The following is a 16,060-nucleotide window of genomic DNA, read 5'->3' as shown; positions in this document are numbered from 1 at the left end:
TTCCCCTCCCCCGCACCCCATGTCCAGGGCTCCTCAGCCCCTGTCCCCACACTGGCCTAAGAGCTCATCACCATATTAAGAAAGGAAAAAGCTGGAGCTAAAAATAAGATGAGATGAGTCGGAGGTAAATGAAGCTGGGGCTGGGGGAGGGAAGGCTTGGGGTAATTAGGGAGAGTTGAGGGAGGGCGAGGGTACTCAGAGAGGGAAACTGGGCTGTATTCCGGGTCAGAGGTTGGACTGGTGATACATTCGTAAAGGAGGGACAAGTGCGGTATTGCCTCTAAGTCCTAAAACCTGGGGCTCTCCTCTGGGTCAAGCCTGTTTGTTTGATCCTGTGGAGGAAGGCGGGGAGTACAAATGCAATCCAGGCTGCAGGAAAGAGACCCCCTGCACTTCCCTTTAAAGAACCAAGACCAAGGATGAGATCATTCCCCTAATAAAAGATGGAGCCGTGTCCAGGACCGGAGCCCTGGCTCAGCTCCAGCCAGTTTCCTTTGCTTCACTCAACACTCCTAACTGGAGAATGCAGGGGAAGGACGGGGCGTGGGACGTGAAGTGCTGGCCCACAGCCACCCTGGGAGATGGGGATCTGGGGCTTCTCTGCCCACAGCCCTGAGATGAGAAGGAGAGAGTCATTTGGCTGCGGCCTCCTGCTGGTACTCTCTACTCTGATCCTATGGGACTAGTTTTCTAGGGCACGGTGGAAAGGAGGCTTCCCCAGGATGAATGATTCCGAGGAAAGCAAGTTGCGACTACTCATTCCTACATCTTTGACAAGACAAAAAGGACCAGGTATAAAGAATAAGGGGAAAAAATTAACACTGGGGAAACATGAGGAGGTGGGGCCCTGAACCAAGGATGTTGATTAATCCTGTGCACTAAGCGTCAAAGCAGAGCTGGGAGGATGGGCCTCTCGCTTCCTGGATCCCAGCTTGGGGGTGAGGGCAGAGTGGATGAGTTCAACTCTGGGTACCTTGAAGGAGGGACCCTTTTCATGGCCCCACCACCACCCAGGACTCATGCACAGCTAAGCTGAGGCACAAGGGAGGCGAAAGAGAGGCTAGCCAGATGGAAGTCAGAAGCCCCCATCCCTGCCCCGAGGTATCTCTGATGTTGGCGAGCAAGCATGTGTTTTGCACCATGAAATTATGTTAGAGGAGGAATTTTTCCCCTCTCCCGTGGGGCAGACCTTACACAGCTAAGCAAGGAAGGCCAGGAAAATATCTCAGGAACGTGGCAGGAGTGCGTCCAAGAGAGGCAGCTGTCGGAGCAGGAGAGGCCAGATGTAGCTAAGCAGGGCATGTTGGAGCTGGAGACACCCCAGAACCCATCTCTTGGAGTCAGAGAGGCCAAACGATGTGCTCTATCATCGGCACAAAGACTGCGGGAGAGAAGGGCAGACCCACCCAGACGTCCACGACCAGATGATGTCCAGCCCGGACTCCTCCTGCCGTGCGCACTCTGGGGGTGGGGGGTGGGGGACATCGAGACAGAGACACGGGGACATTAGACTCAGTTCATCCTGAATCTGACCTTTCGTACCCCCGGGTGTGAGATGGGAGGAAAAGGTGCCCCAGGCCCGCTCCATTCTCCCCTCCTCTCCTGCAGTTACCAGGCTGCTTCATCCTGTCCTGCTCCCTCTCCTCGCCCCTGGCTCTCCAGAGACACCAGAGCCTTTCCAGCAGCTGCAGCCCTCCTGTCCTCCCTGTCCTCCTTTCTGATGCTTTCCTCTCTACTTTCTACTCGGTCCTTTCCCTCTAGGCCCCTGCCTTCAGGCTCAGCCACTGGTATCAAATGACCCTAAGTTGGGGCCTCTGTATTTTTAACCCACCAGACACCCGAAGCTCCTGCTGCTGAAACCTGAGTAGCTGGTTTCACACTCCCCTCTCCCTAGCTCACACACACACACGCACACGCACACGCACACGCACACGCACACAACCTGGCCCCTCTGTCTCCCAGGGTCTGGTTCAGCCCTGTCAGCAGCGGGGAAGGACCCCAGACTGGTACAACCCTGTCCCCAGGAGACCTTGTGTTGGAGGAGGAGGGGAGCAGGTGGGAGAGAGACCTCCGAGGAGGGTGTGCCCGGTGTAGGGGGAAAGCGGCTGGTGTCCCTTACAGACGGGCCTTCTCTTTGCTAGCCCACAGCCTTTTATCCGCCAGACTCCTTTTTCATTACGCATTTGTAGATTTTTGGCCCAGCCTTCATTGTAAGACTAGCCTGAAACGTGGTTAAGGGCACAAGTTCTGGAATCAGAATCATCTAAAAAACCCGGTCGGGTGGTAAGAATGTGTTTGTTGTACGGATTAATGGATGATGTGACTAAGGCCTTTGTCCACTGCCAGACATAATGTGCAGTCACTTAACACATGTGCTTTGTTTTTGGTGACAGTCTACGATTTCCCCCAGCTTTTCTCAGCATTTCTCTCTCTCTCTTTCTATGCTTTTTGGCATAGCCAACTCTCCTCTAAAAAAAGCCTGAGAGTGAACTGATCCACAGGGCAGAGTAGACCAGCTCACAAAGCAAAAGCCAGCTAGTGGGTGAAGAGGAAGGAAGAGCTGCCGCCGAGGGTGGGCAGGAGAGAAAGCTCCTGGGGACTCCACAGTGACCTGAGATGCAGCAAGTGCCAGGCTCAGAGGCCAGGCTTTGGGGAACGGCCATCACCTGTGTTGAGCTGGAGCATGAGGGGGCGGGTGCTATGCCTGAAGCAAAGGCTACAGGCATCCAGACAGCATTGTTTCAGTCTCTGCTGCAAGGCTACGGCCAGGGAAAACGGCCAAGGGATGGGATGGGGTCGAGATGCCCTGATGACTAGGGCTGAGGTCAGGGACACCAGATCATCCTCGGAGGTGGGGTGGCAGCCTCCACCTCTCACCACGTGGCCCCTTCCAAATCTTTTAACCTCTCTGGACCTCCTGTCCTTCATGATGAAATGAGGTGTCTTCTAGCATGAAGATTCTACGAGTCTGTATGTCATCTGAGGACCTGAGTGGGTGCTGTGGCCCCGCTGTAAGGTGTGGCTTCCTGCTCCTCTCTCATCCCCTCCATTTCTCTGATCCCAGCTTGACTTGTCCTGTCCTTGCTATCAGTTGAGTTGGAGAGTAACTTTGAGGGGATACCCTCAGCGGGCAAGGATGCTTGATTCTGATTTCCCAGCTGGGCCCCTGAAAGATGCCCTCTGCCCGGCTACCATGAATGAAGATCTAGGGAGAGAGCATCTCTGAAAACCAGATGCGACACATCCTGGAGCTGAGGGCTGTTGCAAATGTTTACTCTCTTGACTGGTTACTGAGCCCCTCGCTGGGCTCCAGGAAGACACAGGCTGGACTTCCCCTCACCCCCACCTCATCTCCTACCCATGGTGCCATCAACCCAGCCCTAGGATCGCCTGTCTCTCTTATCCAAGGTTCTTCCTCTTGGCACCTCTCTGCCCCAACTAATACGCTCTCTCAGATGTTTTCCCAAGCTCATTGCCTCTAAACCTCCCCCATCTGGCCCTCAGAACAGCCCAATGTCATGTGAGCTCCTCCTCTCTTGAGGTTAGTAGTAGGTCTCCTTCTCCACCCAGCCTGTGGAAGAGAAGAGACCAGAGTGAACCGGGGAAGGCATCAAGGGGAGAAAAACAGAAAGATGAGCCAGGACAGGGTGGGAGGCCTGAGCAGGGAAGGCAGGGCCCCAAGGATTGGAAGGAGCAGCGTGGTGGGGTCAAGGACTAGAGGGCAGGGTCCAGGCACTGCACAGGCCAGGCAGTGACCTGGGGAGAGGGGCCATGGGGCTGCAGGAACCATCTGCAATGGGACAGCCAGTCAGGAGCCTAGCGACCTCTCAGGCCAAGGTGTGGGGGAGCCTCACCGCCGGGATAACGACGAATGATGAGTCTTCTTATTTCATCATACACAAAGATGAGGAGGCTGTAGGGGGTGGCACAGAACCACCAGGTTATCCTGAAGAGAGCAAAAGCTGGTCAGCAGAGGAGGAGATAGAGGCGCCTGAGAGAGGCAGGCGCAGAGAGCATGGCTGGGAATTGTTTTGTTTATTGTGTGTGTAGGGTAAGGGAGTTAGAGAAGGCAAGGTTTGGAAAAAGAATGAGATCGGCACTTTACAGGAACAGATCACCTTTAATGAGGCGAGAAGGGGCAGCAGTCAGATTAGTGAGCTACTGCACTAACCCAAGAGAAGAGTAAGTATATATAGGCATATATGTGGAAATCTACTGTCTTAAGGGGGCCTGTTCTTCTCCAAGGTTGTTTGGAGTAGTTATCTCTTAAATGGCTGGGGCAAGGAATTCTGGAGATCGGCCAGAGGCTGGACCGGCTGGGAGCTGGGGTAATCAACCTTAATGTCCATTTTTTTCTTCGGGTGAGAGAGTTCTTTGTTTTGCATTTGTTTTGCATAGAATGGTGGGGAGGACCCGAGGGGAGTTTTAACTCCAGGCTATTCTGAGCGGTGTACCTTTGCTTCAGTGTGGAAGGTTGATTCCTACCTTTTGAGGAGGCCAGAGCCTGGAGAGTGAGGGTGGAGGGCCCAGGACAGGAACATTAAGAAGCCAATGAGGACAGAGTGGGATAAATGCCATGTAAGAGGTACATATATTGTTCATGGTGATTATATACTGGCTTTCATGGAGTCACTGTGGGAGAACCCCCCTTTGCTTTCCGGGTCCTCTAGCTCTTGCAACCAAAAGCAGGGTGGTCCGTCTGAGACTAGATGTAGGGGATATCTTGCCAGGGAATATAAATACTCCTCCATATTGCACAGGTGGGGAAATCTTTTTCTTCCTGAACCTCTTCAATAGACCAAGGAGCTGACTCTGGAGAGGGGTTGGGTCAGGACCACATTTGTCCCTTGGATGATAGAGAGATGGCCTAGACCAGCACCGTCTGATAGAAATACACTGTAAGCCACATGTGAAATTTATATTTTCTAGTAGCCACATGAAAAAGAAACAAGTGAAGTTATTTTAATATTTTACTTAGTCCCAAATAGCCAAAAGATTATTGTTTCAACACATAATCAATATAAACATAATTAGTTACTTTACCTCCTTTTTTTATCCCCAGTCCTTGAAATCCAGTGAGTATTTTACTCAAGTAAGACACTAAATATTTGGTGGAAAGTGTAGTCCAACCAAAACAATAAAGTAGTATTTAATAGAAAAATATTTGACAGTGCTTTAGTTTTTAACTTTCAGTAAACTAAAATTATAAATTCAGTTTCTCAATCTCACTAGCCATGTTTCAAGAGTTCAATGGTTGCATAAGGATGGTGGCTACCATGTTGGACAGAGCAGGCCTAGGCCATGGTTCAATATGTGTGCACACACATACCCTTCAACCAATATGAACAGTTACATACACACAGTCATGCAGCCATTCAACAACGGTTATCATATGTCTACTCTGTGTGCTAGGTCCTGGGGAAATAAAACTGAAGACATGATGGTCTTTGATCTCAAGAAGCTCAAGTGATTGGAGAAAACAGAGAAACACACAAAATAATCACAGTATTAGGTGATGAGTTTTATGGTCAAGGTTTATACACAGTGTTTGGGAGCATGGTTAATGCCCAACCACACTTACTAGCATTTGTATGTTGACATTAATAGCAACATCAGCTGAGCTACTATTAGCAAAGTGCCCCCCAGGGCCCAAGTGCCATGCTCCATGTGTTATATACATCTCTACATGTAATTCTCAGTCTGCCAGATGTGTGTTATCGAGACTTTGCCATGAAACTGAGGCTCAGAGAGGTTACCAACTTGTCCAAGATCATAGAATAATATATAGTACCGTTGAAATTCAAATCTGGAATTGCCAGCATCTAAGGGCAGTGCCAATGTCTTAGTAAACATTAATTTAGCAGCTACAGAATGTAAAACATTGTGTAAAACACTGCAAGGGACAGAAAGGTGAGCAAAATGTATAAACACGTAGAAAATCAGCTGGGAGGATACACACTAAATCATTAATAGAGGCTACCAATACAGAGTTGGGAGAAGGGGGAGTGAAATGGGAGTTTTGGTTTTTTCTCTATAAAACTGTTAAATGAAAAAATTTCATAAGCATATACTAATATAAAAAATGAAAACATAGGACTTGAACCAAACAAGGTACCAGATAGTAAGAATTTCAGTGTGCCCATTCACATACATACATATGAAAACATATTTGCAGAAGTACAGCAAAATTAGCCTTGCATAGAGTAGGCTATTTTATGATTGCATCGGTTCCGAGCAATATGTAGCCTGGGACAGCTATACCATGCGTTATTATAGAAAAGAAACCACTCTGTTAAGCACTGGTGAATCCACGAAATTTGCATGTCTGGTGAGTGCAATCACTCATCCCTAATCCCTCCTCAAATAAGATGTGTTTATGGGAGCACAGGCGGTCCTCTCTACATCACTGAGTGCCGCCCTGCTTGCTCGACTTCCCACACAACCGCACTTCCTCCCATATGCTTCCCCTGTGCCCAGAGAAGCCTTGCCTTGCCCCCCCTCCCCTTACTCACTTGAGTGGGTACATTCGCAGAGCTACATCCATGCCTGGCGTGTAGGACAGAAAAGTGGCCAGGATTGTCTCCTCCAGGATCCCAAATATGAGGATCTTGTTTCTGAGAGGAGATATTTATGGGGTGAAGGAGGTGATCAGGGAGAGGCAGGGGGTGCAGTTTGGGGCGGGGCTGGGTTTGGGGGGCAGCGCTCACTTCATGCCCTGCTGGAAGATTGAGTTGCGACGGGTCTTACAGATGATGAGGTCAGCCCACTGCACGATCACGATGCTGACGAAGAAGGCCGTTTGGCACGTGAACTCCAGCACCTTCCGCTGCTCATAGGTCTAGGGAAGGACAGGCAGAGGGGAGCCATCAGCGTCAGGAGGGATTCAGCTATGCCTCAAAGGCTGCTGCTTTCTCCTGCCTTCCCAGACCCCAAGGCTGAATTAGGGGACCTCTTTAGATTGCCACAGCCCTTCTCACATATCTCTGTCATAGTGCTTTTCACTTTGTGTTTTGCGTTTATGTTTTCCTTATCGGACTGAGAGCCCCTCAAGGGCAAGCACCTCGTCGTATTTATCTGTGTCCTCCCTCCCCATGCTTTGTTCAGTGAGTGGCAGGGAGGATGGCTCATAAATATTTACTAAGTTAATAAGAAGAGTGGTGTAAAAGAAGGTGGACTCAAGAGGAAAGCAGGGTCTAAGGAAGCAGGTAAGGAAGACGGGACTGTAGCGAATCTGCATGCAGAGGGGAAGCGATACCCGAAGAGTGGTCCCAGATGGGAGGCATTCAATCATCCGTTCATTCATTCTTTCATTCACATTTTGCACAGAAGGAAGTTAGAGTCCAGTGGGGAAGATAAATACGCGATGTTGGCACTGTAGGTTGGTTATAAGAGGGACATCACAGAGGGCTGTGCAAGCACAGGAGAGGTGCATTTAAATTAGATTGGAGGAAAAGCCCATTAAAAAACAACAGCATGTTTGGGGGACTTCCTTGACTATCCAGTGGTTAAGACTTCACCTTCAAATGCATGGGGGTATGGGTTCAATTTCTGGTTGGGGAGCTAAGATTCCACGTGCCTCACAGCCAAAAAACCAAAACAAAAAACAAGGGAAGCAATATTGTAACAAACTCAATAAAGACTTTAAAAAGTGGTCAACATCAAACAAAATCTTTTTTAAAAAAAGCATGCTTATAAATAACTTGTAGCTCGAATAAAAAATTTGAAAATGTATAGGACCAAACAATAATGAGATACTACAGATAGAACCTCATGGGATGTGGTCAAAGTTGTACTTGGAGGGAAATATAGAACCCTAAGGGCTTCCCTAGTGGTTCAGTGATAAAGAATCTGCCTACAGTGCAAGAGATGCAGGGTCAATCCCTGGGTTGGGAAGATCCCCTGGAGAAGGAAATGGCACCCTGCTCCAATATTCTTGCCTGGAAATCCTATGGACAGAGGAACCTAGAGGGCTATAGTGCATGGGGTTGCAAATGTTGGACTTGACTTAGAAACTAAACTACCACCACCACCATAGAGCCCAAAACAGTAGAAAACAAAAGCTAGAAATTGATGAGCCAAGCACTGAACTTAGAATGAGACCAGTCAGCACATTTCTGTGCGTCAGATCATGCCACCCCTGTCCTCTGCAGCCAGCTACCGAAACCAAACCACTCCCATCATCCCTTGAAAATTTTAGTTTCTGACTCACTGTCATTCTAACGGCGCCTGTCCTCATTTTTGGAGATTTAAATATCCATGTTGATGATCCTTCCCATACCGTGGTCTCACAGTATCTTCATCTACTCCAATGGTATACTCCCTTCCCCACCTGATTGCTTGCTCCCGTGATTAAACTCCAGATGTCTTTTTCAATAGCCACATTTTTTCTGTCATTTCAGTTTTCAAGCACCTCTTTTCTCTCTGTTCACCATCTTCATCTTTCAATATCCCCTACTTTAGTATCCCAATTCCAACACTTCTTTGAACTCCTCTTGGGCTTACAATCTATGGACCCAGTATGTTATCTATTCAGCTATTATCTTTCTCCCTTCCCACCCTGTGCCCCTAACTAGAATATAACCTCCACAAGGGCAGTCTCTTGGCTATTTTTGTTCACTACCATATCCCAGGGACATAACAGTCTCCAGTGCATAGAAGATGCTCAACAAGTATTCACTAAATGAATGAACGGTGACCAAATGAATTACTGCCAGTGGTATTAGCAGTATGTAGGGTACCTCCTAGGGAAGAAGCTCTATACTTGATAATCTGAAGATTACAGCAGTGGGAGAGGCACAGACCTTGCCTTTATGGCATTTATTTGGCAGGGCAGTTGTTCTCAATCTGTTCTGCAATATCTTAAGATGTTGCTGATATAATTTGATGTTAATTCAAATTAATTTTAACTATCATTAGTTGATTGTAAATAAACATATGACAAGCTTAATCTTGGTAGCAGGGAGATGGTTTCAAGATATAAAACAAACAAGGCTTGATCCGAGGATTGGGATGTTGACAAGGTACACAGCAGTGAGGACTCTGGGATCTTTGGACTTTGCTAGCTGGGAACATTGACATCTGTCGGCCTCAAGAGGCTCAGGTAGTGGAAATCTGTTGGAGAAGACTCTTGAGAGTCCCTTGGACTGTAAGGAGATCAAACCAGTCCATCCTAAAGGAGATCAGGCCTGAATATTCATTGGAAGGACTGATGCTGAAGCTGAAACTCCTGTACTTTGGCCACCTGATGCGAAGAACTGATTCATTGGTGCTGGGAAAGATTGAAGGCAGGAGGAGAAGGGGACGACAGAGGATGAGATGGTTGGATGGCATCACCAACTCTATGGACATGAATTTGAGCAACTCCCGGAGTTGGTGATGGACAGGGAGGCCTGGCATGCTGCAGTCCATGGGGTCGCAAAGAGTCGGACACGACTGAGTGACTAAACTGAACTGAACTGTGTGTGCGGGCCAGCGTTCCAACAATGATCTTGATTTTAACATACTTTTGAGAACCCTGCAGTTAGCTTGGTTTGGAGGCATCATGGTGACATGGCAAAGTGCTGGGCGGGAATCAATCCAGAATTCTAGTCCAGCTCTTGTACGGGTTCACTGTGGGGCTTTGAACAAGTCACTAAGCCTTTCCAGCCAGATTCAGATTCCTCATTTGTAGGCTAAAGAATAGGCCATCTTGTCCTCCACAGACTGTATGTGAAGTCTCTGGTCCTATGATTCTAGCAAAAATTGGTGTCACATCTCCCACTGTCTCAGAAATTGGGATGGAAGTGTTCACAAATACATACTTACTAAAATTCTTAAATACATATTTTTGGATAGAGGGCTTCAGTTTAGACCTCATTTATCTTGGGTGTTAGGAATGACTAATACAGAGAGGCATCCTCTAAGTTTAAACAGTTTAGAATGACAAGGAAGAAAATATACAAAGAAAATAAGTTTTCAGATTTAAAATCCTATTCTTTGAACTCCCACAGAAAAGGAAAATAACAGGAGAAAGAGGATCCAGCACTCATTTCTGGGGCAATGATGAATAGAACCTGGAAATCAGCCTCCCAAAAGTTAACAGACAGAGAAGATTTCCAGGTCGAAGGAAGCCAGAAAGACCCAGAAAGATATGAACAGGCAACAGACAGTAGTAATTAACAGAAATGAAGTCTTTGTAAACAAAGAGAAGAATGTTTGCTGATGTGATCAGAGGTTGAGGTCAAGTGTTACAAGGCTCCTGTAGGACTGGAGATGAGGATCGTCTCTGTCTGCCTAGTGTCTTCAAAAACTTGCTAAACCCATTTCTCCTGGTTACTTCTTCACTCTTGTATGGCCACCATTTACTATCTTGCCTTTCACTCACCCACTGCTGTCCATAGCTGTCCTCCAGGTCATTGATGTATCGATTTTCCCAGTTGACGCGGATGCCCAGCAGATCAGGAGGCTTAAAACCATTCTCAGCCAAGATCACAAAGTAGGTGAAGAATCCTGCCAGAGCCTGGATCATCCCTGTCAGTGATAGTTAGAGGTCAGGGGAACCTCACTCAGAGGAGGATCTCAAAAGGCAGACCACGGAAGAGGTGGCGCCTGGGACTTGCTTCTAGCAGGGTTGATGTATGTCTGAGCTGTAATGTTGAAGATTCATGCCATCAGTGATCTGACCCTGCCATCTCTGTTGGACTTGCCTCCAAAGTCTGACACTGGTTTCTAAGCTGTAACCCAGGGTCATATAACCATAAAACTGGAAAGGATCTGAGAGGGGGTTTATTCTCTCTCTCTCCACCAAGTGAATGCTGGACTCCTCCTCTCCATTTCCTCTGACACCAGGACACTCATCAAGTCCTCTCTTACCCTCACATTTCTCCCATCTGCTCCATGCCTCTCCCTTGGTCAAAACCTCCATCCCCCATGCCTGGGAACCATAGCGTGGCTGATGCTAATGTGTGCCTACTGACCACAGAGCTGGCACCGTTTGTCGGTACCTGCACACAGTGATTCTCACAGCAATTCTGAATTGTCATTTACGTTTCAGAAGTGGGAAAACTGAAGCACGAAAAATATTCAGTCATTATCCAGGGTTGTACAGGCAGTCAGTTGTGATACTGAGATTCAAACATAGATATGGCTCCTAAATCTGTGTCTTTTCTATGTGTTTCCATCTCTAAATACTGGTATTGTCTCCTCTGTCCATATCTCTTGCCTGTACCCGTTGTACCTGGCTACTCAAGAACAAAGAAGTGTCTTTCAAGACTTGGACCCACTATAAATACTACCTGTGTCCACAGCCTCATTCCCCACTACTTCTTTATCAGGAATAAGCACTCCACCAACTTGATGTATTCACTCTTCAACAGCCAGGTATCGTCTGGTCCCCGTCTGACCATCCACTCATTAGCTGAGCCCTATCTTCCAGCCCCAAGTCTAAGCCATGTTTCCTCCCCAAGGCCTCTCTGTCCGCAAGACTGGCGAGTCCTGCCTTGTACTCCTGTAGTGTGTCCTATCTGTCCTCAATACGTGGCACTTGGAAAACAGCCTGCCATCCTTTCATGCGTGTTTGCGCCTTTCCGACTGGATCCTTAAGAGCAGATCAGAGATCAGTGGTTTTTTTTGTGCTAGAGCCTAGCACAGTTCATAATTAAGATAGCTCCCTGAACTTCTAAACCAGGACTGGCCTCATGACCCTTCTGGGGCAGCCTCTCCCCACTCCCTTCCACCCCTCATTCCTGCAGCCGCACCTATCTGTCCGTAGGCCATGCCAATGAGACGGTGATTCACTAGCTTATCAGTCTTTGAGTTCCGTGGAGCCCTCTTCATGATGTCACTCTCAGCTGACTCATAAGCCAGGGAGATAGCAGGGACCTGGAGGATGGAGGGTGGAAGCAACAGGGGACACACAGCTCAGAAGGAGACTCAGAGAAGTCCCTCAAGCTCTGCCCCTCTGCCTGACCTAGATCGTCCCAACTCAGTCCATTTCACAGGAGTTCCACGAGCCGGGTCCCATCTGGGTCCTCACCATGTCAGTGCCCAGGTCAATGCAGAGGATGGTTATGGTGCCCAGAGGCAGGGGGATGCCGAGGATGATGAACATCAGGAAGGGGGTGATCTCGGGGATGTTGCTGGTCAGGGTGTAGGCGATGGATTTCTTCAGGTTGTCAAAGATCAGGCGGCCTGGGAAGGATGGTCAACCTTCTGTGAGCAGCACAGAGACGTCACACCTCCCACAAACCAGCTCCTGGGCAGAGAGGCCGCTACAAAGCACTGTCACACAGTCCGTGAAAGGGTCTTGAGCCGTGGCAGCCCCAGTTTTGTTTCTAAATTGTGTGACTGTTAGTTAAAGCCATGATTTAAGCATGTCAAATTTGTATGCTCTGTGTTCTTGGATTCAACATGGCTACTATCATCTGATGTCTGAAAATTAAGCAGGCTGGGGCCTGGTTAATACTTTGAGATGTCTGAGAATGCCAGTATAAAAGCCCTAAGAAGATTAAGGCTGGATTTGCAGCAACATGGATGGAACTAGAGATTATCATACTAAATGAAGTAAGTCAGACAAAGACAAATATCATATGACATCACCTATATGTAAAATCTAAAATATGACACAAATGAACTTATTTACAGAACAGACAGACTCACAGACATGGAAAACTAATGATTATCAAAGGGGAAAATTACTTATATATAAAAATGAATCACTTCACTATACACCAGAGACTAACACAATGTGGTAAATCAATTATACTTCAATTAAAAAAAAATTAAGGCTGAAATGGAAAGAGCCTGGGCATGGGTTCCAGTTGCATTTTCTGCCATAACTAACTTGTCATCTTGGGCACCCCTCACCTCTCTGACCTTCATTCCTCCTGCCTTGCAAGATGGCTTGAATCCTTCCCTGACAACCTTTCAAAAACGTGTCACCCCTCCTTCCACTCCCTGCTTTACTTATTTTTTTCCATTGCACTTGTCTTCTTTTATTACACTGTTCAGTTGATTTTCTATCTTAATTCACTAGAAATTAAGTTACCTGAGAGCAAGGAGGTGTCTTTTTACTCCCTGTTGTTGAATCCCCAGCATCTAGAATGGTGTCTGATACACAGTTGATGCTCAAAAGTTTATTGAATTGAGTGGACATACAATACTGAGGATTATACAAGGTCTCAATACTGAGGATCATTCATGGTTTCAGTATAATGTTAACCATTATTATTACGTGGATTGTAATAGGTTTTAATTCATAGCTCCAGACAGAAATCAGGGAGCCCAGGAAGCAGAAATCTGGGCTTCACCAATGGGAATTGTCTCCGTGAAAGAGGGGACCTGATTTGGCTCATTCAGTCAGGCTCCAAATGACCTTGATATGTCAACATCATTCAGACAACAGGTTGCCTGAAAGTCCTCCTGAGATTGTGAAGTACAGAGTAGTCTTATGAGTATGGCTACACCCTGAAACCTACAGTAGAATCCTACAGTAGAAACCTATAGCAGATTCAAGTAGGATCTCCCGAATCTCCATGAGAGAAGCAAACAAACTATGCTGCACTAGAGCTGCCTAGACAATCTGGACTTTCCTCCAATCACATAAGGGTTCCACGTAGTGATGGTCTAAGGACCAGCTGAATCCAATTTGCAAAATTGTGACTTACACTGATTTTTCCCAGTGTGTACAGGAGGTTGGAAGATGGGCAAAGGAAATGAGAATAATGTGCATCAACTCTCACCTGAGTCTGAGGGCCAAGTAAGTCCCTGCCCTGGGCACCCAGCTTCCTTACCCTCCTCCACACCCGTGACAATGGAAGCAAAGTTGTCATCCAGTAGGATCATGTCAGCGGCCTGCTTAGACACGTCGGAGCCGGCGATGCCCATGGCGATGCCGATGTCCGCCTTCTTCAGTGCCGGGGAGTCGTTCACCCCATCCCCTGTCACTGCCACAATGGCTCCCTGGAGGAAACACAGAGGGAGTGAAATAATTACTGTGTCAGGTTCAGGACCCGTCCCAAAGGTCAGCTTGATTTCATCATCCCTTGTTTCTTGATATAGCTTCTTGGCCCTTCCTTCTCCTGCACCTTCTGAGATAGCGAAACTATCAGGGAGCCCCCAAACAGATGCCTGTCTCAGGGGTTCACAATCGGATGCTCTCTGGCTCCTCCTCCAGCCCAGCCCACATGTTCCTCTGCTTGGTTTGGGGCTGGGTGACTTCCCAAGCCTCCTTGGTCTCCCTTACCAGCCTCTGACATCCCTCTACAATGATGAGCTTCTGCTGGGGTGAGGTCCGAGCGAACACGATCTCAGTGTGGTTTTGGAGGATCTCATCAAGCTGCTCAGAGTTCATATTCTTTAGTTCTGAGCCATGCACCACAATGGCTTGGGCGTCCCTGAGGAAGAGGAATTTCTAAAGGTTAGTTCCAGGTATTGAGAATTCACCAGGCATCCTGGTACCCTCAAACTCATCTTTGCTATAACCTGCTTGTCTCTCCTTTCACCCCATCTCCTCAACTTGTCCCCAGCCATGCACTCTCCCCAGATTGGCACACTGTATCCCCACCCCCCACCTCTTCCTCCCTCTTCTCTGCCTTCTTCTTCTGCCCACCTTCTACTGACATAGTCGCTTGGTCATTTTCCTATTATGTTTTACTTTTCAGTAAGTAAACCATGCGTGTCCTACCTACAGAAAGAACCTCCGAAAACTTTAGTTGGTGGAGCAAGCTAAGGATGGAGGGGAAAAAATGGTATATCTGAATTCTTTAGGGGGTCTCACCTAGGATTGACCTTGCTGACAGGGATCTTGAGCCGGGCAGCAATGTCCTCTGCTGTCTCAGAGCCCTCTGAGATGATGCCCACACCCTTGGCAATGGCCTTGGCTGTGATGGGATGATCCCCTGTTACCATAATCACCTGAGTTGGGAGGGGAGGGAAAGAGAGCAGAGTCATCTTCAGAGAGGTCCCCAGTCCTTCATTTCTCTCTCCAAGAGCTAAGAGATCACTGCTGTCATTCCACAGGGGTTTAAGTAGCTCATTTCCAAGAACTTGGGCTGTCAGTCAAAAATCTTGCTATGCTAGCTTCAACCCTTGGGAGGGGGTCAAGGCCATCAGACCATAAAACATAGGACAAATTGGACTCTGGTTACCCATGAATAAATCAGGGATTTGAGTGTATTTACTATATTCAGATGGAGAAGGAAATGGCAACCCACTCTTGTATTCCTGCCTGAAAAAGCCAATGGACAGAGGAGCCTGGCAGGCTACAGTCCACGGGGTTGTAGAGAGTCTGACGTGACTCAGCACGAACAAGCACAGTATATTCAGAATTTCATATATCGCTCCAGAAGCTATTCTGCCTCTTTTTTTAAAAAATTATTTAATCTTTTTAATTGGAGGATAATTGCTTTACAATGTTGTCTTGGTTTTTGCCTTACAACAACCCAAATCAGCCATAAGTGTACGTATACTCCCTCCCTCTTGAACCTCCATCCCACCTCCCACCCCATCCCCCTCCTCTGGGTTGTCACCCAGCGCCAGGTTGAGCTTCCTGTGTTATACAGCAGCTGCGCACTAGTCTTATGTATGGTGATGTAGCTGCTTCAAAGCTACTCTCTCAATTCGTCCCACCCTTCCCTTCCCCTGTTGTGTCTCTAAGTCTGTTCTCTGTGTCTGCATCTCTATTCTTGTTCTGCAAACAGGTTCCTCAGTATCATGTTTCTAGGTTCCAAATGTATGTGTTAATATGCAGTATTTGTTTTTCTCTTTCTGACTTACTTCACTCAGTATCACAGGCTCTAGATTCATCCACCTCACTAGCACTGACTTAAATTTGCTCCTTTTAATAACTGAGTAATATTCCATTGTATGTATGGACCACAACTTCTTTATCCATTCATTTGCTGATGGACATCTCGGTTGCTTCTATGCCCCGCCTGTTGTAAATGGTGCCTCCACGAACATTGGCGTACCTGTGTCTTTTTGAATTATGGCTTTCTCAGGGTATATGCCCAGTAGTAGGATTGCTGGGTCATATGGTGGTTTTACTCCTAGTTTTTAAAGGAATCTTCGTACTATTCTCCAT

At 47.5% G+C, this 16,060-nt stretch overlaps 1 protein-coding gene and 1 long non-coding RNA gene across 2 annotated transcripts in view; one reads left to right on the top strand and one right to left on the bottom strand.

Moving 5' to 3' along the window:
• Positions 1-16,060, top strand: part of LOC147376847 (uncharacterized) — a 39,580-nt gene that overhangs the window by 12,992 nt on the left and 10,528 nt on the right. The window lies entirely within an intron of this gene.
• Positions 3,253-16,060, bottom strand: part of ATP1A4 (ATPase Na+/K+ transporting subunit alpha 4) — a 32,478-nt gene continuing 19,670 nt past the window's right edge. The window contains exons 13-22 of the mRNA XM_086393584.1: positions 14,756-14,892; positions 14,222-14,372; positions 13,770-13,938; positions 12,014-12,168; positions 11,736-11,859; positions 10,364-10,509; positions 6,708-6,838; positions 6,513-6,614; positions 3,855-3,946; positions 3,253-3,571 (exon numbers count right to left, since the gene is read on the bottom strand). Coding sequence (XP_086249710.1) covers positions 3,543-3,571; positions 3,855-3,946; positions 6,513-6,614; positions 6,708-6,838; positions 10,364-10,509; positions 11,736-11,859; positions 12,014-12,168; positions 13,770-13,938; positions 14,222-14,372; positions 14,756-14,892 — 1,236 coding nt within the window. The 3' untranslated portion in view covers positions 3,253-3,542. The remainder of the gene's footprint in view (positions 3,572-3,854; positions 3,947-6,512; positions 6,615-6,707; positions 6,839-10,363; positions 10,510-11,735; positions 11,860-12,013; positions 12,169-13,769; positions 13,939-14,221; positions 14,373-14,755; positions 14,893-16,060) is intronic.

The sequence above is a fragment of the Bos grunniens genome, chromosome 3, assembly GCF_055505025.1.
Source record: "Bos grunniens cultivar Pamir isolate PY7600 chromosome 3, Bosgru_T2T1.0, whole genome shotgun sequence".
Lineage (NCBI taxonomy): Eukaryota > Metazoa > Chordata > Mammalia > Artiodactyla > Bovidae > Bos > Bos grunniens.
This window is presented reverse-complemented; position numbering and strand designations above follow the sequence as displayed.